We start from the raw sequence: 14,655 nt of genomic DNA on the forward strand, positions 1-14,655 counted from the left end.
TTGGCGTTTATAGGGTATTCTCCGTGTCCAGAAATACACATGCAAAAGGAGATAGATTGATTTAGATAATATTGTCCGGACTCAGCGTTGTCACAGTAAAACAAGATCTGATTGGACTACCACGGTCCATGGAGCTCGTTGCTAGGTTACCGGTCCTCCCGTGCTACATCAGCACCTTGCGCTTGCCCAAAGACTCTGCGGCAGAAAAGCACCCGTGTGTGGGCTCCCGCGATTTATGTTTGTTGATCAGCATTTGTTGTAGGGCTGCATGGTTGAATGCATACATTCCTCACATGAGCACACAAATAAGCACACACTTCACCGAGTCTCTTGTGTTGTATCCCAATGAATGCTTAAAAAGCGCGCGCATGTGTTTATGTTTGGGTTACTGTCTGGGTTTATGAGTGTATAACTGATGAGCCAGTTACTAATACAGCGAGCAAAACGTGATGCTCGAAGTCTGGCGATGATGACGTAGCCAGCGACGCAGTGAGGCATATGTCCGGGATCTTTACCGACAGGACGGGGGTCCGCGTGACTGCGGGGAGGAGAGAGGGGGCAGCAGCACGGAGCATCGTGAAACGCCCCCGAAGAAATGTGAGATGTCATATTTATAAATTACGTTTTCAAAATAGAACCACCCTTCCACTAGGCTAAAATTTGTCGTCATCGGCGTGAGGTGAATTCTGGTCAGAGCTGGTTGTGTGCAGGAGTGTGAGTGTTTTAGCATCTCTCAATTTGGCTATCGTCTGTGCTCATGTCCTCAGTCCTTTAGCGTCTGTCAAATAGGACCTTGGTGATTCCGCACCTAAGTCCCGGAGGACAGTGGAGCCTAGAGTGGAGTGCTTTGCGCAGTGTTCGGTCCCTCCCCGCTCGCAGGGTACATTGCCAAGTGTCAGTGAGATACCCACCGGAAAAAAGGAGTGCATGTGGGCTCCGGTGGCAGGCCCTTACAATACTGTCCGTTGATAGTGTAGGCAATTGCAAGTGCTCGGCCTGCTGAAGGCTCCCGTTACCGCAATGCTGCTCAGCCTGAAAGCAAGAGCGGAGAAGGGTTTGGAAGACGAAGGGCCGAGGCGGGATGTTGCGATCCATTATTCACCGACAGATGAAAACACAACATAAATATCATAGCGCATATTTGATGCGTTGTGTATTTGTACTCGTGCTGGAAGCTTGTGCTGAGAAGATGGGAAAAGGCTTAAACTGCTGAACTCGTACCGATGCGCGCGGAGACTGCGTTGTCTCGTGCTGCGGCGTGTGTTTATGAGTATACACACATCGGTTCACTCAAACGGTACTTTCAAGAGATTCATTGCTGCGAAATGACATCCTTCCGCCAGCCCCCCTGTGTATTAAAATGGTTATTAGATAAGTGCCGGATTATTGAACTGGACTTTGCATAGAATTGCCTTGGAAACAACTGAGGTAACCCCAAGCGGTGTGCCATCCCACTTGTCCTCCGCATCTCCTTACCCATTACTTGCTCTTTAACATCCTCCGCGGCGCGCTCTGAAAACCTGACAACGATGCCATCACCGTCGGAATCCAGCAGCGTGGTGTCCATATCGGGATCCCGGGCTCTGACTGGAGGGCGACGCGGGAGCGCTCGGCTGCTGTTGTACCTGGGACTCTGTCACCTAGGTCTGGGGGCCATGGTCTTGGCGTTCAGCTTCACCAGCTTGGCATTCACCTCCTCTGCGCGGGTCCGCCAGTCCTGCCCCTTCTGGGCTGGCTTCTTTGTAAGTTGCACTTGCCCAGCTGTTTTTTTTATACCCATTTAGTCTCGTGCCTGTTTTGAGTTATTCTGTGAACGTGCAGTATAGGCTGATTGGGAACTGATTGGATTTTTTTTTTATATATCTGTGCTGGTTATTTAACTGGTTTATCAGTTAATCAGTCTGTCTGTCTGTCTGTCTGTCTGTTTCTCTGTCCACAGTTCAAAATCTGGACACTCTCGATATGCTCTAGTAATCTCAGAAACATTCTGCCATTCAATGGAATTCTAAAAGGGTAGTTTCCAGGTTGAACTGTAGTGAAAGGGTAGTGTAGTGTTAAACATCATACCATAACTGAATGCCCCTTGAGTGTGTTTGTGTTTTTGTAAAGATAGGTTGTAAGTGTCAGATATGGAACAGCTCAACTATTAGCAAAGAGAAATAGCAGCTAATCATAACTTTATATCATGAACGTCAGTCAGTCCAAAACAACTGAAGAAGTTTGAAAGTGTCTTTAAAAGTGCTGTCACAAAACCCATCAGGCATTTTGATGAAAACAGCTCGGCATGGTTGCCTGTGCCGGAGAGGACACAGTCATCAGAAATCCCCTATTCACTGCACCTGAGAGAACAAATGAATGTCTCATAAATTTCAAGCTGTAGTCATATCTCTCTGTCACCTGCTCAGAGGCCATTGTATAATAAACAGGTAGATGTACTGTGGAGGCCTCGGCTAAATGGGACAGATACAAAGAATAGACATGCATTGGACAAGAGACACAGGTAGTGGACATATCAGACCAATGGGCATCTGTCCTTTGGTCTTATGTCCATGTCTGTTCAAATTATATTTTTGGTTCCAGCTGCTTTTGAGATGAAGAGAGAGGGAGCATATATTGTGTGTGTGTGTGTGTGTGTGTGTGTGTGTGTGTGTGTGTGTGTGTGTGTGTGTGTGTGTGTGTGTGTGTGTGTGTGTGTGTGTGTGTGCGTGTATGTGTGTGGCACTCAGTGTGATGTATGGGGCAGGAGGATGGGGAGGCTTTGCCTGTGACACTGTAAGACATGTGTTTAGTAATGCAGCACTCTTAACTAGCAGGGCTAGTAGAGCATTCTGTGGCTACATGCCGTTTCTAATGGCTTGGCTGTCCTTCTTGGTTCTAGCAAGACGGTCCAGGAAAACTGGGACTGGAGTGTTGAGAAAATAGACAAGTGCTCAGCATATATTCTAGACTGTTGGAAAAGTGGCCCGGGTGGCCGAATTCCAAGAATGTACAAAGCTGTCATCAAGACAAAAATGTGGCTACTTTAAAAAATTATATTGTTGTGATTCAACTTAGCTTTCAAATCAACTTTCAACTTACCTTTTTCTTTTACTGTGTAATTACATTATTCCTAACTTGAACGTCTTCATTGCCATTGTTAAATACAGGAAATACAAAAATTAGAGGGAAAACCCTTCTCAGCAACGGAGTGTCCAGATTTTGACATATACTCTGTCCGTCTGTGAGGGTGTGTCTTTCTGTCTTTCTGTCTGTGAGGGTGTGTGTCTGTCTGTCTGTCTGTCTGTGAGGATGTGTGTGTCTGTCTGTCTGTCTGTCACTGATCTTAAAACTGTGTCCTCAGGTGGTGGCGTCTGGAGTGGCCGGTGTGGTTTCCTGGAGAAGGCCTCTGACTTTAGTGGTATATAACTGTGTGTTATTCAATGTGATAGCACAATAGCCACATCAGTTGTTCCATATGTGTTAAAGTATTAACTCACGGGAATTCATCACATAAATACTGTATGTGTGTATTCCACAGGTCTCTCTTTTCATGCTGCTGTCAGCGGTGTGTGTGATACTCAGTCTAGCTGGCTCCATGCTCTCATGTCAGAATGCTCAGATGGTCAAATCCCTCCTCACTTGTCAGGTAAGCTCTTCTCTTCTCTTCTCTTCTCTTCTCTTCTCTTCTCTTCTCTTCTCTTCTCTTCTCTTCTTTTGTCTTGTCTTGTCTTCTCTTTTCTTCTCCTCTCTCCTCTTTCTTCTGTGTTATTCAACAGGAATTGTATTTTATCTGTCCCTACATTATCTCTCAATATAGACTTGTGCGTATATGTCTCTCTCCTTGCACAGGTGGAGAATGGCCTGTGTGTTTGCTGTGATCCTAAGGACACGTGTTCTCTGTCAGAGGACGATACCTTGGTCCTCTACCTGCATGCAGACTGTCACTCTGTGCGACACCAACTTAAGGTGTGTGTGTGTGTGTGTGTGTGTGTGTGTGTGTGTGTGTGTGTGTGTGTGTGTGTGTGTGTGTGTGTGTGTGAGAGAAAGAGAGAGAGGGACTGTAGTGAGGGTAAAAGAGTGTGTGTTCTATGTGGATGTGGATATGAAGGAGATAGCAAGCATAGCCTGTTGATGCTTCAGTCCCATCTATTCTCTTCATACAGAAGATAGAGATGTAAAAGTGAATGTGTTGCACATGTTACGGCACTGCCTCATGATTCTCTTGTTTAGCCTCTGATAAAATACGGTTTGTTGCCAAGTAAACACATGACTCACCATGGATGGACACATTATGTCACTTCTGTCTATTAAGATGTGTGAGTTAGTCTCTTAAGATGTGTGAGTTAGTCTCTTAACATGTGTGAGTTAGTCTCTTAACATGTGTGAGTTACTCTCTTAACATGTGTGAGTTTGGACCTTCAGTGGTGTGTCTAAGATCTGAACGTGTATTTGTTCTCTTTGCTTAGTCTGGGATATTTTTCCCGTATGTTCTTAACTCTCTCCCCCTCTCTCTCTCTCTCTCTCTCTCTTTCTCTCTCTTTCTCCTCCACGTCTGTGTGTGTGTGTGTGTGTTTGTAGGACCTGTTGTTCAGTGCCTGTGGCCTCAGCATTCTCTCTACTATCATCTGCACCCTGTCTACAGTCACCTGCAGTATACACATCTTCTCTTTGGACCTGATGCACCTGGTGTGTGCTGTACACATGGACATGCAGACACAGACATTCAGACACAAACACAGACAGACACATGCATGCGCACAACTATCTATGTGTTTGCATTATTTGAAAATGTAAACATACACACTTACTTTACAGAGCTACAGAGAAAACTGACTTGGAAATGTATCTTCTTCTCTCTCTGTCTCTCTCTCTCTCTCTCTCTCTCTCTCTCTCTCTCTCCCTGTCTCTCTCTCTCTCTCTCATTCCCTCTCTATAGCTGGCTCCTCACCGCTCGCGGTCCGTTAACCCAGAATGCACCACTCCTCAGGATGCCTTCCTTACCAACATGGTGGACTTTGAGGAGTTTGTCCCGCCTATACCCCCGCCCCCCTACTACCCACCTGAGTACACCTGCAGCTCTGAGACCGACGCCCAGAGGTGGGGCCAGCACCTGTCAATCAATCAGCCCATGCTCACAAACCTGTCTGTTATTTCCGAACTGATTCAGATTCTTTCTTGCCCTCCATGCTTTTTTTTCTCCCTCCCCGTCTCTCTTTCTGCCCCCTCTCTCCCCCTCTCTGCAGTATTACGTATAATGGGTCAATGGAGAGTCCGGTGCCACTTTACCCCACAGATTGCCCTCCCCCCTATGAAGCAGTGATGGGCCAAAGAGCAGCCAGCCAGGTGTGTGTGTGTGTTTATGTGTGTTTGTGTGTGTGTGTGTTTATGTGTGTTTGTGTGTGTGTGTGTGTGTGCGTGTGTGTATGTGTGTTTGTGTGTGTGAATGTGTATTTGGGTGTGTTTTTGTGTGCATTTTTCGTACACCTACTGTACATGTGAATGTGAATGTTTGTGAACACTAACAGCATTTGTTAGCGTGTATGTGTGTGTGTTCTTGTTCTGGGATTGTGTATTTTGTCAGTCTGTGTGTGTGTGTGTGTGTGTGTGTGTGTGTGGTGTGTGTGTGTGTGTGTGTGTATCAAACTCCACACACTGGCAGTATAGAAAATCTGCAACATAATGTTTCTCCTGATGGCCAGTGGCCCTGGGTTGCAGATGGGCGCTCCACTACTAACAAAAGCCATATTCTGCAGCCTGGCACGCAAACGCCAGCTTCAGCACTTTATGGCCAGCAAGACTCCCGTCGCCTTTGGCATCTCAGCTCTCCTGCTGCACCTTCTTGGAGAGCCAGGGTCGTTTAGGCATTCAGTGGACACCCTTGAAAAACTGTGGAAAGCAACTACTTTCAGCGAGCAAGCAGAGGAACTCATAGTCGAAGGCTACTGTTCCACTGACCGCCCGCAGACGTTAAAGTTGTTTCTTGCTCGCACAATAAGATATCCTATTTCAATAGCTTTTTGATAAAAGACATATTTTCAGTTCAGAGATGAACATTTTCCTCCGTGTTCTGGTGTCTCACAGAATGTTTCTCTCACACGGTGCTTTACTATGCAACCAATGGGCTGTGGCCGAAGGGCCAAATGTAGTGAGAGACTGTAGACACTCCACTGTAATACCTCTGAGAGATGTAAGAGACTGTCTGCTATCCCATCTCGTCTTGTAGGCCACAGTCTTTGATACCCATGCCACAGAACACTCTGGAGAAAGAGGAACATCCACAGGCTTCAGTGGTGAGGGTGAGTAGAGATGGATTTATTTACAGTGGGCATTTATCTCTTGCTTCTTCTTCTTCTTCTTCTTCTTCTTCTTCTTCTTCTTTTCTTCTTCTTGTTCTTCTTTTATCTCTCTCTCTTTCTCTCTCTCAGTTTCTGTTTCTGATTGAAATGTTTTCGGGAAGCGTGTGGTAAAATCTAAATATTTCTTACACACTTACGTCTTACTTCATATGCTAAAAACAGAGAAGGTTTGGTCCTATACCCGTGCAGAAAGGGAGATGACATCAAACACATTTAGTAACCTGACGCCATTTCCTGGCTGTGTGGCTAATGATATCTCCCTGTGTGGTTTGAGTGGAATTGTGATGTCAAACGAGATTGAGATTAGTCAGAATGGCCTGATGTGCTTTGAAGATCCTTTGCTATCAACATAATCTAATGATGTACTCTAACACCCCTCCTTTCTCTCTCCCTCTCTCTCTCCCTCTGTCTGGTAATCCCTCTCTGTTTTTCTCTCTCTTCCTCTGTCCCTCTTTCTGTGTGTGTCTCTCTCTCTCTCTCTGTTACTCCCTCTCTGTTTTTCTCTCTCTTCCTCTGTCCCTCTTTCTGTGTCTCTCTCTCTCTCTTTCCTTGTCTCATTCTCTATCTGTCTTGCTTTCTCCCTCTCTCCCTCCCTCTCTCTCCCCCTCTCTCTCCCCCTCTCTCTCTCTCTCTCTCTCTCTCTCTCTCTGTCTTTCTCTCTCTTCCAGTATCGATGGACAGTGGCTCCCTCCTCATGTCTGAGATCGTGGACATCCCTGACGACAGCTCGCCCTCTGAGGACTCGTGCCTGCTGGAGGTGGGGGTGGGCCTGGTGCGCCGGCGGGGCACGAGCGAGGGGACGGACGGCGGCGGAGAGTACGTGAGCTTCCGTTGCCCCACGCCCCAGCCATCCGAGGGCTCGCCAGTTATGCCCCAGCCCAGACACTGCTTCCGCGGGGAGAGGTCAAACTCCTGCTCCTCCCCCAGCACCTACAACACCTCCACCTACAGGTCAGGAGGAGATATGGCACATATCCATTCTCCTTATTGATGATGGGTTAATGTAGTGATGATATGTTTAACCAGAAGGCAAAAATCTATCAACTATCCTTCTTCCTATATATCCAGTCTGTTGATCTATCTATCCATAGTTCTGCCTGTGTCTGTCTGTCTATCTATCTATCTATCTATCTATCTATCTATCTAATCTATCTATCTATCGATCTACCTGTCACTCTGACTATCTATCTATCTATCTATCTATCTATCTATCTGTCTGTCTATCTACATGTTGATGTAGTATTGCTCTCTCCTGATTTCTTCACCTCTCCTCTCCTCTCCAGGTCTCCCATCTTGCACAGGCAGGCTCTGCTGGCCAGTAGCTGTTCCCAGTTGGAGCAGCTCAGTGTCGCCACCAGAGCCTCCCAGTGCTCCTCCATCCCAGAGATCAGACTCCACCCGTCCACGCCATCACGGCACGACTCCTCCCACAGCCACGCCCCCGCATCTGCTGCGGCTCAGACTGATGCTTCAGATCGCCGTGGCACCCCTCCTATGATACCGCTCCAGCGGCTGTGGCACACCAGTGGCCGCGCTCGGCGAGACAGCGATGGCCCCCTCCAGCTGGTGAGGTCCCACAGCGAACCTGGACTCAGCTCCTCAACTGACACAGGTAGTGTGTGTGTGTGTGTGTGTGTGTGTGTGTGTGTGTGTGTGTGTGTGTGTGTGTGAGCATCTCTGATCAAGGTTAAGCCTGTTAGTATGCGAATATGTAGTAATGTATGTGTATATAGTGTAAGTATATATGCATTTGCATGCTGATGTGAACAAGTTTGTCTGGTTGGAGTTGGAGTTGGAGTGTGTACTGCTTTTTGTGTACACACACACACATACAAAAATGTTCGTGGAGTGTGTGCAGTTCAGTGCATTCTGTGTGTATGGTTTGTCATATTTTGTGCATGTATATACTTTGTATGCATGCATGACAGTGTACACCCTGATTCACTACAAACTGCTTTCTCCTGCAGGTGAACTGAGTGGTTCTATTGGCAGTAAAGGTGTGAGTGTAGAGTCTCAGACGTCTACGGACACAGGTGAGAGGAACCACGTACCGCACAGGTGGATGTGGTGTTACATCACTGAAGGCAGTGAAGTTATATTGTTATTTCATAGTAGAATCGTACAGTTGATTGTTTTGATTGACAAGTACAATTTACTTGTCACTTAAAACTAAACAGAAAAACGAAGCACATCATGGCATATGGAGTTCAAAATTCCTTGTTACCTATGTCATTTTTAGCTTTGGACTTCCTTTGAGTCACTATCACTCTTCAATCACTATCTCTCTTTGAATCACTATCACTCCTTGAATCACTACCACTCTTTGAATCACTATAACTCTTTGAATCACTATCACTCTTTGAATCACTATCACTCCTTGAATCACTACCACTCTTTGAATCACTATCACTCTTTGTGTGTGTGGTTTCCTGTAGGTCCTGGATCTGAGGCGTGTCTACTTCAGCGTAGCTCAATGGTGCCCCCTCTCTCTCTCCCACGGAAGGGCAGTGTGAAAGCCCTCGCTGGGCACACGCCCTCCAAGCTGCCCCCTGGCACTCCGCTGCGTCTGCCCAAAGACTGCGCCCGCTCCCTCACTGACCTCAAGGTCTCTTCACACCTCTCTCTCTCTCACCAGCTCCAGCCAAGCCCTCAAACACTAACACTTAACACTTACCCCAAACCCTCTCTCACTAACTCTTTAATACATACTCCTAAAACACAAACGCTTAACACTAATATTAACCCAAAACCCTCTCTCACTGATTTTTTTAGTACAAACATTTGGTATTTGACACTGATTTTTCAGAGGGATGAAAAAAACATATTATGTAAGTGCAAACATATTACAAAGCACGCACATAGACATGTACAGCAGACCCACTACAGACCACTGAGAACAGGTAAATATTACAGAGAATGATAGGCGAGATTAAAGAGGTATGTCTTAAGTTCACCGTTTCAGCCATTCTTAGGTCTTTCTGGCAGAGTATTCCATAGAGCATAGAAACTAAAAGCTGCCTCTCCATGTCCCGTTGTCCTGGCCTTTGGAACTGTTAGAAAGTTCAGTGCCAGAAGACATCAGGGATCTACTGGGTGTGCCTTGAGAACATGTCTGACATTTATTCAGGTGCATGACTATGGCTTGATTTATAGACAAGTAAAAGAATCTTGAAATCTTCTGAAACTAACAGGTAACCAGTACATGAAGTTAAGACTGGTGTGATGAGCGCCCTCTGTCTTGTTTTGGTGAGGGCTCGTGCTGCTGCATTCTGTATTATTTGTGAATGACTAATGGCTTTTTTTGCTACTCCTCAAGCATTAACGCTTAACACAAACATTAAGCCAACACCCGATCAATCATCCAGTCTTAACTATTTTTAAGGACTTTCTTTCATTCTTCGTCTAAATAAGAACCTTTAAAACAAACTGGAGCATGATGTAGCTCTAAATCTAAGTTGTATGTCTTCGTATTTGTTGAGGCGTGTCTGTGCACACAAGCTATGTCAGGCTATTGTTTCTAAGCAAACATTTGATGACACTCCTTTTTTCTGATAACTTTCGCTGAACTCTTGTGTTTCCCTCAGGTGACTCGGGTGCTGGTGGCACGCTTCCTGCAGCGCTCCAGGAGGAACCTGGCTCCCGCCGCTGAGCACTCTGGGAGCTGTAGTCAGGGGCCGAAGAGGCGTGCAGGAACTGAAGGCAATCTACCCCTCGAGCAGGTGTGTCTATCAGAATCAGAATCAGAATTTTTTTTAGTAAGTTTACGCCTACCAGGAATTTGTTTTTTGCATATACTACAGAACATAAGAAAAACAATATACAATAAAATATATAAAAAAATTAAAAGTAAAAAGTACTATGTACGCATTGTTGTGTATGGCTGCAGTGTATCAAGGGTATGTTTACAACTAACATTTCGAATGGCTATGAAGATGCTCAGAGAATAGCATGAATTTTACTATTTGGCCAAAGAGTCTCAAAATTAGTATTTAATATGTATTTTGTTGTGTGTGTGTGTGTGTGTGTATGTGTGTGTTAATCCAGGTGCTGCGGAACTCCTGGGGTGCCAGCAGAGGGCAGCAGTACCAGCAACACGTTCACCGCAATCGTCACCACCATTCCCACAGCGACAGTCGCCATGACGCCCAGCGGCGGAACGACGACCCGGCTGTGTGTGTGGAGGGCATCCACCTGCGGAGCTGCGGCGACCTAAGCTCCTCCTCCGCTGCATCACTACGCAGACTCCTCCAACAAACTCATGGCTCCTCAGGAGCCCTGCACTCTGAATCAGCACTGTAGAGAGAGAGAGAGAAAGAGAGAGAGAGAGGGAGGAAGAAGGAGATGGAGAGAGAGAAAGGGAGAGAAGAAGAAACGAAGGGGGTGCAGGAAGAGATGGAGAAAAAAGGGGGATAGGGACAAAGAGAAAAATAAGTCTGAGATACGCACAGAAAAGGAAAGAAGCAAAGACAATGGTTTGTCATGGTTTGCAGAGAAAACTGAGGAAAGATAGCCAAACTATTTAACTTTGTGTGCTCGCTTGGATAAAGATATTTTGGTGGCACATTGTACTGAAGTGGTGTCTGGAATCGGAGAACAAACTTATATAAAGTAGAAGTTTAGGGGAGGTAAAAAGGAGAGAAGGGAGAGGGAAGGGAGGACTGAGTTTAAAGAGAACCAATGGAGGAAGTAGGGGAGTGGGGAGAGCAAACAACTAAAAGAGAAGATTCTGGACTGATAGACTGGGAGCAGAACTGTAACCACGGTGACTGAACAAGCAGTGTCAAAAACAGGCCCACAGGGGATGATGTGACAGTGACGAGGCTTGATTCATTAAACTATTAGACTATTATGATGGCAAAAAAAAGAACAGAAAATAAAACTAGCTAATGTTCTTCATCCACCCTCCCGTAACTCCTCTGGAGTCCGGCAACATCACAAGACTCAGTGGACGTCTTCAAATCCACACCACGCCTGGACCGCCACCGTCCACGCCACCCCTGCGAATGGGAGACTAGGCAGTGGACAAGGGAGTGGACTTTGGGACAGAGCCTGTGTGAGAGCACAGGCAGCCCTACTAGTCGCCATCCTCTGGTGCTGACCCACAACTATACACTCCTCCACTCCCATCTGTCCGTCTCGTCCTTCTCCTGTTCATCATCTGTTCATCAGTCCTACCTCGGGGCCTTTGTTTTCATTCAGGACTGAGAGAAAAAGCAGGTTTCTAGAGATAATGTCCTAGGTGAATCACACGCAAACGCACACACACACACACACGCACACGCACACGCACACACACACACATGTACACACACACACACACACAGGTAATTTGCTGTTGAATACATCTGGGCCCTGTCTTAATTCAATTAAAATTGTCATAGCTACCTACTCTCAATGAAGTAACAATGAAGGTGTATGACCTGATCATTGTTTCTATAGTTCAGTGTGCAGTCCTGATGCCACGCATCACCCATTCCCATCTCCACTGCTGCTTATGGCTGTGCATCATTCTTTCAGTTGATTGTACACAACCTCACATGTAACTGATCTATACATTGACCCAGACAGGAAACGTGGTAGCTTCTACTGAATGTTTGTCATCATGGAACCAGCAGCTAGCTTCACCATTGGTGCATCACTCGCCCTAGTTTCCGGTAGGTCTGTCTAAAAGCATCACATCCAAAAGAAAACATAGCACACCTCGGCCGTCAGCCACATTAATCTCCCAACCGGCCGTTTTAAATACCTATGTTAGCTTTCTACAAGTGCATGTCTTTTTATGAACAAAAAAAAGAAAGAAACTGCTACAGTGGTAGAAGGAGGGAGTTTAAGGCTGTCTGTATGTTTATATGCACCTGAGCCACACTGCTCCAGCTATACCTATCTGTCCTCTGAATGAGGCTGCATGCTCTGCTGAAGCCTATTTGAGCCAGTTTCTCTTTCTTTCTGTGCTGCTTTCTCCTCCTCTTTGTTGCCCCCCACCTAAAGTGAAAGGAGACATATTGTACAGAATCATTTTTTCCCTTGTCAGAACGCCAGTCCATATGTGTGTGGGTAGTGGTTCTATCCATAGGCTGAGAACGTGGGAACATGTCAAAGTTTCTACATTTCTGCAATCATTTTCCATTTTAGGAAAATATGATTGTAGGCTAGCTGTAACAAATCCAATTTCATTTGGAGTCTCCTGTGACAGCACTAAGGGCCCACATTGTTCTTAATGGCTACCGAATGAATCAGAACACCATTAAGAACTGAATAATGTTGAGCCCTCTGTCTATACACTGGAGAGTAGTGGTTCATCAGCCCTAATGCAACACAAGTTCCCTCAAAAAGTCTGCATATTGTAAAAAGCATATTGTAAAAAGCATATTGATTTAAAGAGTTGTTGTAGTAGACTTTATAATGATTTCAGAGACCATTTGAATTATTTGGTGTAAAATATGTCTCCTTAAACTTAGAGCTAGTGTAGAAAGTAGGCTTTATTTGAGCAAATATGTAAAGAAATTGACAATTATGCTCTGACACGATGATGCAACCCACACAATGCCCCTGGTTTAATATGTAATAATGAATGCAGATATTATTATCTAAATCCACATATTGTAACAAGGGCCAAATTACTTTGACATGGATTTAGGTAGGACCTGCAGTGTTGCTCTTTGCAACATTTTTTACGTCTTTTCAAATGCATATAATGGATAATATTGATGGTGCTGTATGACTACATTTGCCTACATTTATCTTTACAATATGATCAGCAGCAAGCTCCTTTCCTTCCAGAATTTGCTCCTAAATGTGAACTCATAGGCTTGATTCCTTTGTGCACTGAGGGAGCCTCACCCCACCGGCCATTTCATAATATAACTGTCTGTACGCTGTTGGTTTTGGCTTTTTCTTTTTCATTTATGAAAACCAAGGACAAGGCCATGAACTTTTGAAGTTTACTGCTCACTGAGGTGTGCAAAAAAAATGACCTTAGAGCTTATATGTTTCTGGACAGAATGGAGGTTTTTTTGTGTTAAAGAGTTGTTTTTAAATAGCGCCCTCTTGTGTTAAGGAAGGAATTTGGCCCACAGTCTTCCATTGCAGTGCACTGCTCTGCACACACACACTGGGTAGAACCAGGGTTGTATCACATTCTGATTTAAAATAGGCATGCACACACACACACACACACACACACACACACACACACACACACACACACACACACACACACACAGAATTGGTGTAAATAAATGACGTTGTAATGCACAACACAAACCACTCACAAACCCCCACCCTAACCTCTTGCCAATGCGCGCGCAAAGTCACACATGGGCAATTAAGACTCTTTCTTTCCAAAGCACTGAACTGACTTTGAACAGGAGCCCAAGGTTCTACCTCCTTTCTTGTACATTGATGGTAATGAGTGAATATAAGACTGTGGATAGTTGATATGAAGCCTGGACAAAGGGACATTACTGAGAATTTATGTTAATGAAGGTTTCAAAATAGGTTTCTAAATCAGGAACTTTTAATGCAAGTTATGTATTTAAATATGTACTGAATAAATGTAAAATGACACGTGCAGATGAGATGAAAAAATATAAATATAGGCCTACCTAGTGTGTGGTTTTTCATGTTTATTTGTTTATACAATTCTTGGATGTGTAAAATAATAACAAAATCAAAGGTACGCTAGATATTGTAGGCTATCTAAAGTGTCTTTTTTTAACAGGTGGTTTGACTTTAAAGTAACACTATGAAACCATTTCACACTTTTTGAGGGATGGTTTTGTAGGCAACTAGTTTTGGTACCATCCTCAAATTAATTTTGATAGCATATGGTCATGTGAAGTACAGATAAACACCTGTGTCTGTCTTCTCCACTAGCCATCCAGGATATGCCCTATGTAGTTCTGTGTACCGGGCTGAAGCTCCCTGCAAAAATGAAAAAAAAAAAACTTTCACACGAATGACATTGCCAGCTATACTGCCAAAAGACACCAGCTAGTGTGTTGGCAAGCTATCGGTGTCAGCTGGGCTGTTAGATAGATCATAGGTCATCCAGTAGCTTATACACTTATACACTTATACACCTCACCGACATACATACATAAATCACATATACATAGGGAGAACATATTCACACGGAGTGGGGGTGTTTACAGATACAAGAATGGGTCTGTCCCTATGGTACAGAATGCAATGATTGTGACAGTGTCGATGTCCAGGAGGAAAGTGTTCTTGTGCTGCTGGTGTGGATAGTGCAAATATATATATTTTTTGTTAGGTGGTGGTGGTATTTGCAGGCCTTTTAAGTAGTTGGCTTACTAGT

At 44.9% G+C, this 14,655-nt stretch overlaps 1 protein-coding gene across 1 annotated transcript; it reads left to right on the forward strand.

The window, feature by feature from the left end:
* The first annotated feature begins 411 nt into the window (after window positions 1-411).
* Window positions 412-13,932, forward strand: fam189b (family with sequence similarity 189 member B). Its single transcript, XM_031576692.2, has 14 exons — window positions 412-1,742; window positions 3,341-3,397; window positions 3,518-3,625; window positions 3,829-3,945; window positions 4,558-4,665; window positions 4,916-5,076; window positions 5,223-5,322; window positions 6,203-6,275; window positions 7,004-7,286; window positions 7,619-7,947; window positions 8,303-8,368; window positions 8,771-8,940; window positions 9,920-10,054; window positions 10,380-13,932. Exons 1-14 carry the CDS (start codon window positions 1,530-1,532, stop codon window positions 10,632-10,634), a joined length of 2,175 nt encoding a protein of 724 aa, XP_031432552.1. The 5' UTR covers window positions 412-1,529; the 3' UTR covers window positions 10,635-13,932.
* The last annotated feature ends 723 nt before the right edge of the window (window positions 13,933-14,655 follow it).

This window comes from Clupea harengus, chromosome 11 (genome assembly GCF_900700415.2).
Source record: "Clupea harengus chromosome 11, Ch_v2.0.2, whole genome shotgun sequence".
Taxonomy (NCBI): domain Eukaryota; kingdom Metazoa; phylum Chordata; class Actinopteri; order Clupeiformes; family Clupeidae; genus Clupea; species Clupea harengus.

Excerpts from the sequence above, each read along its gene's own strand:
- fam189b (XM_031576692.2), top strand. The coding sequence starts at position 1,530 with ATGCCATCACCGTCGGAATCCAGCAGCGTGGTGTCCATATCGGGATCC. Across the intron at positions 5,077-5,222 it reads TCTGAGACCGACGCCCAGAG|TATTACGTATAATGGGTCAA; the intron begins GTGGGGCCAGCA and ends CCCTCTCTGCAG. Across the intron at positions 8,369-8,770 it reads TCAGACGTCTACGGACACAG|GTCCTGGATCTGAGGCGTGT; the intron begins GTGAGAGGAACC and ends GGTTTCCTGTAG.